The sequence below is a fragment of the Choloepus didactylus genome, chromosome 25 (genome assembly GCF_015220235.1).
Source record: "Choloepus didactylus isolate mChoDid1 chromosome 25, mChoDid1.pri, whole genome shotgun sequence".
In the NCBI taxonomy this organism is placed as follows: Eukaryota; Metazoa; Chordata; class Mammalia; order Pilosa; family Megalonychidae; genus Choloepus; species Choloepus didactylus.
In genome coordinates, this window is record NC_051331.1 from 10,228,874 (window position 1) to 10,242,690 (window position 13,817).

A 13,817-nucleotide genomic window follows, 5' to 3' on the forward strand; every position below is an offset into this window, starting at 1 on the left:
ATGGCTGACACTAGGCCTGGAAAATAAATATACAAAAGAGCCTGTATTGTTCTGTAGGATCAGGAAGTAAACAGGCATGCAATGAAGCCATAATTATGGGGCATATCACGGAGACTCAGGGAAGACATGAAAAAGATCCTGTCACCAAACTTGAAACAAACTGAACAAAAATTAAGTAGTATATCAAACACAAAGTAAAAAATACATGCCATGACTCCATATGTTATAAATAAATTGTTTAATATATTAATAAGGAGACAAATCTCCTATACAGGAGAATTCCAATAATTTACACAGATATTGCTCTTTCAAGAAGGTGGACCATAATATCCACTGCTAAAGTTTTCACTCCTTTCCAAAGATGATATATGGAAAAGCAGGAAAATGAGGAACATTGAAGTGGGGAAACCTGGCAAGAATTGATCAAGGTCAACATCAACAGAGATAGGTCACATTGAAAAAGTATAACATGGAAATATGATGAAATGTAGATAGCACTTTCTCTCTGGAGTCTGCTCTATAACTCATAATCCCAGTATAATCAAGAGAAGAAAATCATGCAAATTCTGAGAGCTATTTTACAAAATACCTCTCCAGCATTCCTCAAAAATATGCAGGTCATCAAAAACATAAGGTTTCTGAGAAACTTATTTATAACAAAAAATTGTAATGTGGTTGTGCCCATTTGTAAATATAACACCTCAACAGAAAAAGCCATATTCTTTAACACAGTCTTGTAGGGGCAGACATATTATTGTTGACCAAGCTGGAAACTTTGGATTAGGTTGTGTCCATGGAGATGTGACCCACACAACTAACTATAGGTGATAACTCTGGTTAGATAATTTCTACGGAGGCATGGCCCCACCCATTCAGCATGGGCCTTGATTAGTTCACTGCAACTGTATAAAAGCTCAGACAGAAGGAGCTCACAGTTAGCTATAGCTGATAAAGACATTTTGAAGACAGCCTTTGGAAGCTGATGTAGATATTTTGGAGAATGCCATTTTAAAACACAACCTGGAAGCAAGCAGACACCAGCCACATGCCTTCCCAGCTAAGAGAGTTTTCCAGATGCCAATGGCCTTTCTCCAGTGAAGGTACTCTTTGCTGATGAACACTTTATGGCCTTAAGACTGTAACTGTGTAACCAAATAAACTCCTTTTATAAAAGCCAGTGCATTTCTGGTGTTTTGCATTCTGGCAATATTAGCAAACTGGAACTGTGGTCTTCTGGATGGAAAATGTTGAGATTGGGGGAAAATAGATAAGAGTTTTTAAAAACTCTCACTAATATCCCTGAAATCCAGTCAATCTAACACCATTTTTAAAAATTAAGTTTATCACAAAGACTAATTATTAGGGAAATGAAAATCCTAGGAAATAACCAACACCAAGCTTCATTCCAGAAGAAATTATGTGCCATGGTCAAGATAAAACACTGCTATAGATCTCATATTCTTCATCCATTAAATCAGAAAAGCCACACCAATTTCATAGAATATATGAAAGAATTAAATAATGAATGTAAAATCTCTGGCATTATGCCTGGTATTTTAGAATTTTTACACATTACAATTCAAACCTGCACAGGCTCATTTCCCAAAACTCCATCCACACTTCTACAGTGCTATTTTCCACCCTCAATATATCTCCAGGGATTTGACAACAAAAATTCATCCAGAGTGAGCTTTCCTCATGGCAAGACTTTTCATGAAGATCACCCCACTCCCCCAAATAAACCCTGCATTGACTCTCAAATAACTTCAAACATAAATATCAATTCCATGGATGAACGCAAGTCCCTCTGTTATCTGGCTGCTGCCAACATGGCCAGGCTCATGTTCAACATTTCATCCCCTGATATTCATTGTTTATCAGATATTAAGAACTACCTTTAAAACCCAACCACACCTTATGGTCATATTGATCCCACATCTGTGTCCCAGGCATCTCATTTAGCTGTGCTTCTTTCCCCTTCTCCTCCCAGAATTAGTCTGATTCTTCCCATAAGACTCAGTACAATTATCAGCACCCCTGTGAAGCCATCACTAACACCCACAGGAGGAGTCCAGTCATTTTGCTCCATTTCACAAGGATTCCAGTGCCACCTCAGACTATTACATGTGCTCAATTCTAAGACTTGTCCCATTTAGATGTAATCTTTTTGAAATAAGGAAAAATGTCTTACTGATACTTTATTCCCAGAACAATCTTCAGTGCCTATTAGGAAGTGTTTGATGAATAACTGTTTGCTGAATGATTTAAAGAAATAAAAGGAAGAATGTGATTAAACAGATACTTCCATGAGGGAAGGTGCATGAGTGAAAGTTAAGGCCAGACTTTGAAATCTAATGGAGTTTGCCCTGCAGGTTTTTGGACCAGTTTTCATCCCTTAAAGTTTGTTTCCCTTTCAGTTTCTCCTTATGGCAATGGGAATGCTTATCCTATGAATACACCTCGTTTGTATATTGGAATCAGATAATTTGTTCTAAGTTTCACAGGTCTACAGCCAGAGAGGAATTTTGCTTTACCACAAGACCATGCCTGTAATGGATTTTGATTAGATGTACTTATCGTTACTGCAAGGATTTAAGTTTTCGTGATATTGTGGAGGGATGAACACATATTTCATATGGAAAGATCATGTCATTTTGGGTCAAGGGGTGGAATGTGCTAGTTTGGATGTATTATGGCCACCAAAGTGCCATTATCTGATGATATCTTGTGGGAACAGATTATCTTTCCCATTATGGTGTGGAGTTTTCATTGGATGTTTCCATGGAGATATGACTCAACCAACTGTGGGTGATGACTGATTGGATAATTTCCATGGAGTTTTACCCAACCCGTTCACGGTTGTTCTGAATTAACTCACTGGAGCCATATAAATGAACTGACAGAACAGAAAGAACACAGAACAGCTCTGAAAGACATTTTGGGAAGCAAGTGAGAGTGACATTTTGAAGAACAGCTGCGGCTAAGAGAGGACAAAATGCCCCAAGAGCAACATTTTGGAGAATTCCATTTTGAAACACCACCTGGAAGAAAGGGGATGCCAGCCTTGTGCTTTCTGAGCTAACAAAGGTTTTCCAATGCCAATGGCCTTTCTCCATTGAAGGTAACCTATTGTTGATAACTTTATGGCCTAAGACTGTAACTCTTTATAAAGGTCAATCCATTTCTGTTATTTTGCATAATGGCAACATTAGCAAACCAGAGCAATGGTCTTCTTGATGTCCTCTATATCCTGAGCCCTGTTATTGTTTGTGATTACTTCTTTGGTTAATTGCTCCAAGTTCTCTGTCTCCTCTGGTTTTTTAGTTCATGTGTTTGTGTTATTCTTACCTTCTGGTTTCTTCATAAGCTTTAAAATTTCCTGTTGCATTTGGCCTCTTTGCATTTGCTTATCTTGGTAGGGTTCTTTTGTGATATGCAGATTATTCAAACAATTATCTATAATTTGATAGAGCTACAGCTTGGTAGTGCACTATCCCTAACCTACAAGAAAGTAGCAATCCTGAGCCACCTCTTACCCTCAAGCCAATTCTCCCCAAATTCATTTATGAAATGAATGGCATTCAAAACTTGTGGCAGTCCAATTGTTGCACTAATTTTCCATATGTAGTGGGGACCACCAGCCCTGTGGGTGAGGGGTTTGCCCTGTGCAGTTTGCCAGGGAAGATGGCTTTAAGAGCAAGTTCTCCCCCCATTCCTTGGGCTGGGGCTGGAATGCCCTGGGGCTGCAGTCCATGTCAAACCCTTCAGCTCAGATTTCATAAAGTACCTCTCTGTTGTGGGCCCACAAGTCCCTGTGATTGGTGTAGGGCTCCTGGCAATTCCATGTGGCACCCGTCTTTAGGCTTTGAACTCTGTGTGCTTGGGCAGAAGACTGTGTGTCGTCACAGGTCAGAAAAATCCCTTAGAAATCTCTCAGCCATGGCACTGTGTAGGGGAGTCTCCACTGCAAAGATATCTGTACCGGCTGTGGAAATTCCCAACTTCTGATTCTCTGCCTGCTGCACAGCTCTTCCCTAGCTTGAGGACTCTTACCTGTGGGTCTGCAAAGGGCTATCACCCATGTCAGATAGAGTAGACGGCTCAGTATAAGGAAGGTACTCTCCACCACACTGAACTGTGGCTCTCAATGCCAGCTCCCCAACTGCTTTCCAGCTTTTACACTAACCTGCCTCCACTGTCTCTCAGTTTCTCCCCAACATGGCATGGCTCTGGCTTCCATTCCACCAGGGGCCTCAAACACTCATATGATTCCAAATGCAGTCTCTTGATTTCTCCAAGACCACAGCCACTATGTATCTACAAGTCTTTGACAAGCAGGTGAAACCCTGGAACTGCTATTCTGGAGCATGCTGACTTTTACCTAGTGTTTTCCACAGGGGAGAATTTTGCTCTCTCTCTCCTAATCTGCCATCTTTGATCACCCAAACCCATTTCTAATGGAGAGAATGACCCCAATGACTGATCAAGATTGGGAGATTATCCATCCTCAGGCTACCCGATACTCCATGACTAACAACCTTATTATTATACCTTTAAGAGTTCATTTTAATCCCACTTTAAGGTAAAAGACCAACAGTGTAAAGGAAAATGTCTGTATCACCAGAAATGAACCCAAATTTATCTATTTATTTATATTCTGTCCATTGTTGTATTCATACCTGTTCATATTATATAACATTTATGACATAATCTTGGTCTGTATATTCTTCTGTTAACATTCAAAGTTCTCTGGTTTAACAGTCATATTTATGTTTAGATTTGTGAAAAAATGGAAGCTAAAAATTACAGAATTTTCAGCTACAGCTTTTACTTATTTGTAAAACTTTGAGAAAAAACATTGATTTCCTTGCCTACAGCTCACTAAAAAATTCTGCATTCAGCATTCCCAGGTCACTTCACAATCCTATGTCTTAATTTGTTTCTCATTAATAGTTTACTAGGCAAAACTCTGAATGCATAATTGAATTGCGTTATAAAGTATTTATTTTTGACGTCTTTCCTAGTCTGATATTCCTGATGTGAACTCCAGCTGAACCCTTTTTTATTTGATTTTAGTGTTGAGATTTCCTCATTATGGGAAATTAAACTTTGAGGAATAAATTCAAAGCCACCAAAGACTTTACTTCATTCTATACATATACAAAAAATATTTTATAAAATGGGAAACTTCACATATATTTGACATATTGCTCTGTAAGAAAAGGATTTCACACATTTCTTCATTGAGTAATTATTCCACCAATAATTATGTCGAGTTCTCTAAGAGTTTCCTTCTACTGATAATGTCTTTCCTATCAACTTTTCTGGTTTTGGAGTTATTCCAACTCTGAGCTATGCCTGCATATATCAATGCTGGAGCTCAGCTGATATCTATTATACTGTTCCTCCCAGGATACTGCAATCATGTTATTTAAGGATACATTGTAAATAAAGGCATTTAGACATTGATGACACTCCTGTGTGAGTTTCTACTTTTTAAAGTTTGTAGGTATGTCTGAGAACTCCTCCATATTCACAACATATTTATTGAGTTCCATGATATTCCTACTGGCAGAATTATTATGTATAAAGGTTTTCCCATAGAGTACATAGACATGTCTCTCCAGTGTCAATTATCTCATGTTGTCTGAGGATCACTCTATCAGTGAAGTCTTTCCTGCAAGAAAGCTGACATATGGTTTCTTTCTAGTGTGAGTTCTCCTAAGTTGCCTAAGGGTACCACAATGTTTGAAGGATTTCCTCATAAATTGCAAATATATGGTTTCCCCCAGTGTAAGTTCTCTCATGTTGCTTACAGATACCATATTAACTTAGGGATTTCACACACAGATGGCAGATGTACGGTTTCTACCCATTGTGAGTTCTCATATGTTGTATGAAGTTAGAATTATTAGGGAAATCTTTCCCACACAGATGGCATACATAGTTTCTATTCAGTGTGAGTTCTCTCATGTTGCCTAAGTTTACAACTTTGATGGAAGGATTTCCCACACAAATGGCAGACATATGGTTCCTCTTCAGTGTGAGTTCTCTCATGTCCCCTCAGGCTACTACAATGACGGAAGGATTTCCCACATTGATCGCAGACATATGGTTTCTCCCCAGTGTGAGTTCTCTCATGTCCCCTCAGGCTACTCCACTGAGTGAAGGATTTCCCACATAGATGGCAGACATATGGTTTCTCCCCTGTGTGAGTTCTCTTATGTTGCCTAAGTTTAGAACTTACACGGAAGGCTTTCCCACACAAACCGCAAACATATGGTTTCTCACCTGTGTGAGTTCTCTCATGTTGCCTAAGTTTAGAACTTATATGGAAGGCTTTTCCACACAAATTGCAGACATATGGTTTCTCCCCAGTGTGAGTTCTCTCATGTATCCTAAGGCTACCACATCGACTGAAGGATTTCCCACATACTTCACAGACATATGGTTTGTCCCCAGTGTGAGTTCTCTCATGTTGCCTAAACTTTTCACTTAGAGTGAAGGATTTCCCACATAGCTGGCAGATGTATGGTTTCTCCACATTGTGAGTTCTCCCATGTTGCCTAAGGTTACCACTTTGATTGAAGGATTTCCCACATAGCTGGCAGATGTATGGTTTCTCCCCAGTGTGAGTTCTCTCATGTCCCCTCAGGCTACTACAATAACTGAAGGATTTCCCACATTGATAGCAGACATATGGTTTCTCCCCAGTGTGAGTTCTCTCATGTCCCCTCAGGCTGCTACACTGACTGAAGGATTTCCCACATAGATGGCAGACATACGGTTTCTCCCCTGTGTGAATTCTCTCATGCTGCCTAAGTTTAGAACTTACACAGAAGGCTTTCCCACACAAATTGCAGACATATGGTTTCTCACTTGTGTGAGTTCTCTCATGTTGCCTAAGTTGAGAAATTACTTGGAAGGCTTTCCCACATAAATGGCAGACATATGATTTCTCCCCAGTGTGAGTTCTCTCATGTATCCTAAGGTTACCACACCGACTGAAGGATTTCCCACATACTTTGCAGACATATGGTTTGTCCCCAGTGTGAGTTCTCTCATGTTGCCTAAACTTTTCACTTAGAATGAAGGATTTCCCACATAGCTGGCAGATGTATGGTTTCTCCCCAGTGTGAGTTCTCTCATGTTGCCTAAGGTTACCATGTTGACTGAAAGATTTCCCACATACTTTGCAGACATATGGTTTCTCCCCAGTGTGAGTTCTCACATGATCTCTGAGCTTTGAACTATAACGGAAGATTTTCCCACAATGATGGCAGATACATGCTTTCTCCCTAGTGTGAGTTCTCTCATGTTCCTTAAGGTTACAACATTGACTGAAGGATTTCCCACATAGATGGCAGACATGTGATTTCTCTCCAGTGCAAGTTCTCTCATACTGTCTAAGGACAGAAATATTTTTCAAGGCTTTTACACATGGATGATAATGTGAATTATGTCCAGACTGAATTTGCTTATGTCCAGTAAAGAATGACTGATAATTGATAGCTTTTTGAGAATGTTCATTTACATAGGGCTTTGTTTCCATGTCAGTCAATGTGGAGTGAATTAAATCTTCTCCCAAATGATTACTCTCAAAGGGATCTTCTCCAATAGTAGAAATATGCTGCTACAAATGAGAAGAAAAACTGTTAAAGGTATATCCATGTATACTCATCAATTCAATTCTCTTGTATAGTAATTCAGTGAGGCTCCAGTTAAAATTTATCAGGTTATTGACAAGCACATGGTGTGCTAGTTTCTTGTATGCAGAGATTTCTCTTTTTAGCATCTGAACTGCAGAGTTTTCTAATTAAATTTGAATACTTCAATAGGTTTCAAAGAATAGGTATATAAACATGTTTATGCAATTATACTTTTTTAAGACTTCAGGTTAATTGTTTTCAGCTAAGGTTAATTATTCCCTTAACCAAAATTATCCAAAATTTATTGATGGGATGGTGTTTAATCTCATATTTAATTACAGTCAGATGATTGTGATGCACTGTTAGACTATTCAATCCCAGGAATCTATTTTGAAGCTCACTGCTCAAACTTAGGATGCTTACCTTTGACTGGATGGTACATTTCCCCTTATTGCAGATATGTGGCATGGTTATCATTTCTTTTTCTCTATGGCCTTTTTGTCTGCCTGAAATAATTTTGTAAACATTATAGAGTGACATTAGCAGACTGAAATATTAAAAACTTCCAAGGTTCACATGATTATGTTTCAAATATTGCCATTTTAATAGGAAAGAGCCTAAAATTAATGTGGACTCTAAAAAGTAGCAAAACATTTCCTGGAAATAGAGAACTAAAATATTTTCAGTACTAAAGTTATGGAAAATAATAAGACGACATGCTGGGTGGTAATCAGAGGGAAATTCCTCAAAGAGGAAGACAAGGAAAAAGGCACCTTGTGTAACTTTGACTCCAATAATTTTAAAATTATCTCACCCTCTAAGCCAAAGACAATCATAGATGGATTCTTAACTTGAGATTGAAACATGCATGGAATAGTTGCACATATGTGGAGATTTCCCCCAGGCCATAGCCTACATTTCAGGGAATATCACTCAAGGAAATCTTCCGTTGATGTTTCTAAACACCTCTTCATTCATTGACCAGGCCCCTTTTCACATTGAAGCACAGCATCCAACAACTCACTTGTACTCTGTCCTTGGAGAAATCCTAATCCTTCCCTCCACAGTTCCTCTCCTTGTTCCAACTGGGAAACCACTTCTGATTTGCAGAGCTGATACCCTGTTTTTGAGAAACAGAAGAATAGATTTTGAGTTCCATGCTGATTCAAGTTCATAATGATCAAGTCTATTGATTAGGAACAATAAGGTAAACTGTGAAGAGCAGAATGTGGAAATGTAATTTAAACAGTGTTTTGATAATCCACTTCCAGCAAAGGATGACTCCTGAACTTCAGTCACAGTAATTAAGTATATGTTGATCCTCATGCCTAAATTCATAGATAACAGTTGTCTAGATACTTGAAAGTATTGATGAGAGATTGGATGGATGGATGGATGGATGGATAGGTGTATACATAATAGAGTAAATTTTAAGAAACTCACCCACTGACACCAGATGACTGATAACCTCTAGCATAACATGTCTGAACAGGTTTCTCTGGGTTTTATCCATCAAGGCCCACTCTTCTGCATCAAAGTCTATAGCTACATCATTGAAGGTCACTGATTCCTAAAACATCATAGGCAATTGAGATCAGACAAGACTATACCTACCAATATCCACAGTAGATAGGTAGAAATTATAGCACTGAGGAAGGAAAGGGGTTGTATGTATAAAAAGACCAAACTGTGTTTAGGATTCCAGTAAGATCATTCTTACTGATAAATTAACATCTATTTTTCAGATACACTCACAGAGACATACAAACTCAGCATACATAAAAGTTCAATGTAAGACAATACTGCATAATGTATGGTGTGATGTATCCTGAAAGTTTGCCTACAAACTGGTAATAATGACTTCCAGATGGTGGTCATCAAATTTGCTCATGAGAATCCATAACTAAATCTCCAAAAATCTGAAGTAAATACACAGTCTTATAATTAGGGAAGCATTATTCATGACCTTCTACTTTTTAACAGAATGATTATTCAATTATTCCCATCCATCCTATAAAAATATTTTTGTGTTCTGCCTTACCATCCATCTTTGACCAAGCCACTTGCCTCAACACTGACCTCTGGCCTAATTAACCATTGTCTAACCCTCCAGCCTAAACTCCTCAGAATTCATACCTACATCTATGGTCACCACTGACATCATAGACATACCTTGCCTAGAACCCTCAGGTGGTCCCAAATGCAATGGCAACCATCCCTACAACAATAGGACCCTGGTATTTGCTTTAATCTAACCATTCTCTGACTCCTGTGAAATATCTACAAACTTACACCCCTACACCACATTGAAAGCATAAACTCATTGATCCTTTTTGTTCTGCTAGTGGACTACCCACAAACAGGTCTCTTCATACTCCTGACTGACTCCAAATGGCAACCCTGACTCCCTAAGTTCTCGGAATAACAAACTACATAATTCAGGTAATGTCTCATGGTTCCATTTTGTGATACCTGACTTCCACCTGGACACAAATTTCAAGTTGAACTTAACCAATTTGAGGCACCTGCCACAATCTCAGTTTCCTTGTCTATGAAACGGTTTAACAAACTGTTACAAGTTTTGAAAAATCCAATGACTAAAGATTCCTATGTAACCAACACTTGTTAAGTACAAGGGATAAATCTATTATTCAATAAAATGGTGGATCAACATGAAGCAATGCACATAATTATGTAGAAGTCTACAAACTTTATACAGTACTTGGGGAGAGTATGTTCTTCCTCTTTCAACTCCACAAAACTCAGTTTATTATGACATGAGGGTAGGACATGCAGTAGAAGAAACCATGACCCCCTTTGACTGCTATACTAAAGTACAGCCCTGGACTGACTTTTCCTCTGGTAGGATGCCACCCATACTCAGTATTCTCCTACATGTGCAGTTTTCATTTGACTGCTATACTAATTACAGCCCTAGGCTGACTCTTCTTCTGGTAGGAGGCCACCCATAAGTAATATTCTCCTACACCTACAAACAAGAGTTTTCATTATTGACTCTGTTCAAGGAAAAGTAGACACTGCATATTTTCTGCTCTCTCTTTCTCACTAGATCTTCAAGTATTTTAAGTGGTCCTAAAATTCTACTCTCCCTACAATGATCATCCTGTGTGCACAGCTTAATGTAAGGAAACAATACTCCTTACTCATTGCTTCAAATGATCAAAGTTGTACAAATGTTAACAGGCAAGAAAATTTTAACTGGGGAATAGATAGACTTGAGAATTTAAAAGATCTTTACAAAACATGAAAATATATTCTATCAAAACTGTAATAAGGTTACTGTTGGATATTATAAATACCTTTTCTGGTTTATTAATTTTCATTACCTTTTCTGGTTTCTTTCTAATCCATTCCTGAACACAGCATTGCTCTGAACCCAGCACTCATAACACTGGACTGATTGAACTCACACAAAGAACCATATGGCTCCCTATTTGAGCGTTACATTGTGCAGCTTCTCATCTCTACCCCTTGTGTTCACCACAATCCTAAGCTCATTACTACCACTAACATACTGAATGAGTGAATTACTTTCCCACTAAGGCCATAGGTTCTGGGAAGCACATAAATCCTCCCACATCTCTTCTGTGAATAAACAGCCTTAATAGAAGCTGGAGTAAATCAGTGTAAATTGTAGATTTCTTAATCATTTCTTGGACCACAATAATTATACCAGAGTCCTGAGTATACTTAAGTGGATCTCAAAAATGTGAATATTTCATGAGTATACTTAGAAACTGTGAGGTCAGCAGGTGAAATAGGCATATTTTTGAATAGAGTTTTATTTCAGTAGAAACAGTAATTCCCTTCTCACCAGTGTTTGCATTGTCAATAGTTCTGCCACCAACCGTCTTCCTCTGGTTTCCACTCTCAGTCAGCAATAAACATTCAGTGCTGAGGATGGAGAAAGAAGACAAGAGACAAAAAATTTGTCCACATTTCCAGACCCACTTGTCACACACACCCAAATCATCTGGAATTAACCACCCCTTAGTCCAACTGGCAGAAATGTGTAGTGTTCTCTAAGAGAAACAGGGGAAGGTTCTCATCTCCTAAACTCAAATATAAGGCAGCTATGGCTCACGTTGCTAATAATGGAAATGTGAATACAGATACCTTATAGATAAGAACATGAAAAATCATATTTCATGTGTTAATTGTCCTATGGTGGTCAGTTTGTCAGTCTGCTCCATGATTCAAGAATAGGTATCTCTAACTCATAATGCTTGTAGATTTTGGTCTTCCCCTGCAGGTAAATATTCCAGAAATTCTCACAGTATTTTTTTTATGAAGCGCCATTGCTTCTCCAATGTCTATATCTGCCCTCTGGACACTCTCACCCCCCCTCCTCTATCCTGCCCCTCCTCTTCTGTAGGCAATTGCCCTAAATAATCTTGGTTCAACTCCTTTGGATTTCTGGAAAGGTAACTTCCTCAAACCCATCAACACTGACTTTGAAACATTTCCCTAATGGATTTGGATATTTATCATGCAACTTCAAAATGATTTCATGATGGGGTTAATCATTAAAAACACTATTTTCATTTGTAGGGATCAATGATGTCCATTCTCCAAATTAAGAACTCAAAATCCCCTGGAAAAGAAAATAACAGGAGTATATGTTCATAAGATTTCTATTGTGTTCCACAAATTCCAGAAGGTACAGAGGGCCAAAAATTATAGACTGAAGGGGTTTGTGAGGCTATCTAGTTGTTCCATATATAATTGAATAAAGGGGTTGTTGTAGACTTGTCCCTTAAGAATCATCTTTTGTAGGAATATGCATGCATTTATCTTTCTCTGTCTATGTATGCGCTGTGGGTATCAGTGTGTGTATGTGTGTGCATTCATGTGAAAGAATTAATCATCTATAACCAGTAAGTTATCCCTAAAACACTGTTAATTATTAAATATACTTCACAGATAATTGATGATAATTTGTCATAAGCAAAAGTAGGTTTAACTTGCCAAGTTGTATCTGAGGCCCACAAATAAAGAGAACATAAGGTGTATAATGTGTGACTCTGCTTGGTGATAAACTGAATAGCTTATTCAATCCTCACAATAATCCTGCTGCTTATGGGTATTTTTTTTAAAACAAGTTAACAAATGACAGTATCAGAATTCAGAAAACTTTAGTATTATGACAAAAATACATGACCAGAAAATAACACAGCTAGATTTATAATTTGGCTGTGCCTGTCTGCCAAGCTTAAATTTCTGGAGTGTTACATATCACTCAGATTTTACCTGGAATATCCCTTTCATAACAATTATCAGAAGTCCCACCGTGTTCACAACCTTCTCTCTCATGCCCAAGTTCTTGTCCATGGGGACATACAATGTACTGACCCTCTTGACAAACATCATCCCCTATCTGTTTACTCCCAGGTATTTTTCAGTTTATAATTTCAAAAGATACTTACCAAGACCAACATTATGTCCCTGTGATTATTTACCACATCCAGCAAACAAACCCTCAATATTCAGTGACTACAAATAACTGCAATTTTCCATGACTACATCTGGCACACTACTTGAGTAAGATATTGATCCTGGTCTAAACACAGAGTCACAACTCCTAGAAGTTTTGAAATATACCTAGTAACCATACTATATCTTGCTCATTCATTTGTTCCTGCATACTATATGAATACTCCAAATCTTCTCATTACCTTTTTTTAATTAAATTTTGTTGAGACTGTTCACATACCATACAATTATTCAAAGGTCCAAAGTGAACAATCAATTGCCCATGATCATCACAGAGCTGTGCATCCATCACAAGTAATTTTTTTTCAATTTTTAGAACATTTTCATTAGTCCAGAAAAGACACAAAGAAAAAAGAAGAAAACTCAAATCCTCCCATAACCCTAAGCACCCCCTCCATTACTGATTCATAGTATTGGAATAGTACATTCATTTCTGTTGATGAAATAATGTTAAAATATTACTATCATACATAGATTGCAATAGGTATATTTTCTTTCTTATTTACCCATCTATTATTGACTTGGGATTATAATTTCATACATTTGTTCTATTTCATGAAAGAGATTTGTAATAAATGTACAGGCAATCACATTGTCCAACACATGTTCACTGTCTTATACATTCCCATTTTTTAACCTCCAACTTTAAACACT

General features: G+C 37.9%; 1 protein-coding gene across 10 annotated transcripts in view; it reads right to left on the reverse strand.

The window, feature by feature from the left end:
- LOC119520537 (zinc finger protein 596-like) overlaps nt 1-13,817 on the reverse strand; it is an 803,197-nt gene that overhangs the window by 705,076 nt on the left and 84,304 nt on the right. For 7 of the 10 annotated variants that reach the window (XM_037818455.1, XM_037818458.1, XM_037818459.1 and 4 more), the window contains 5 exons: nt 11,485-11,564; nt 9,093-9,219; nt 8,674-8,769; nt 8,073-8,155; nt 4,628-7,633 (listed from right to left, as the gene is read on the reverse strand). The exons of the other annotated variants lie outside the window; for them this stretch is intronic. In XM_037818455.1, the coding sequence (XP_037674383.1) occupies nt 5,951-7,633; nt 8,073-8,155; nt 8,674-8,769; nt 9,093-9,219; nt 11,485-11,496 (2,001 nt within the window). In that variant the 5' untranslated portion in view covers nt 11,497-11,564 and the 3' untranslated portion in view covers nt 4,628-5,950. Of the gene's footprint in view, nt 1-4,627; nt 7,634-8,072; nt 8,156-8,673; nt 8,770-9,092; nt 9,220-11,484; nt 11,565-13,817 lie in introns of those variants that run through there. 10 annotated transcript variants of the gene reach the window in all.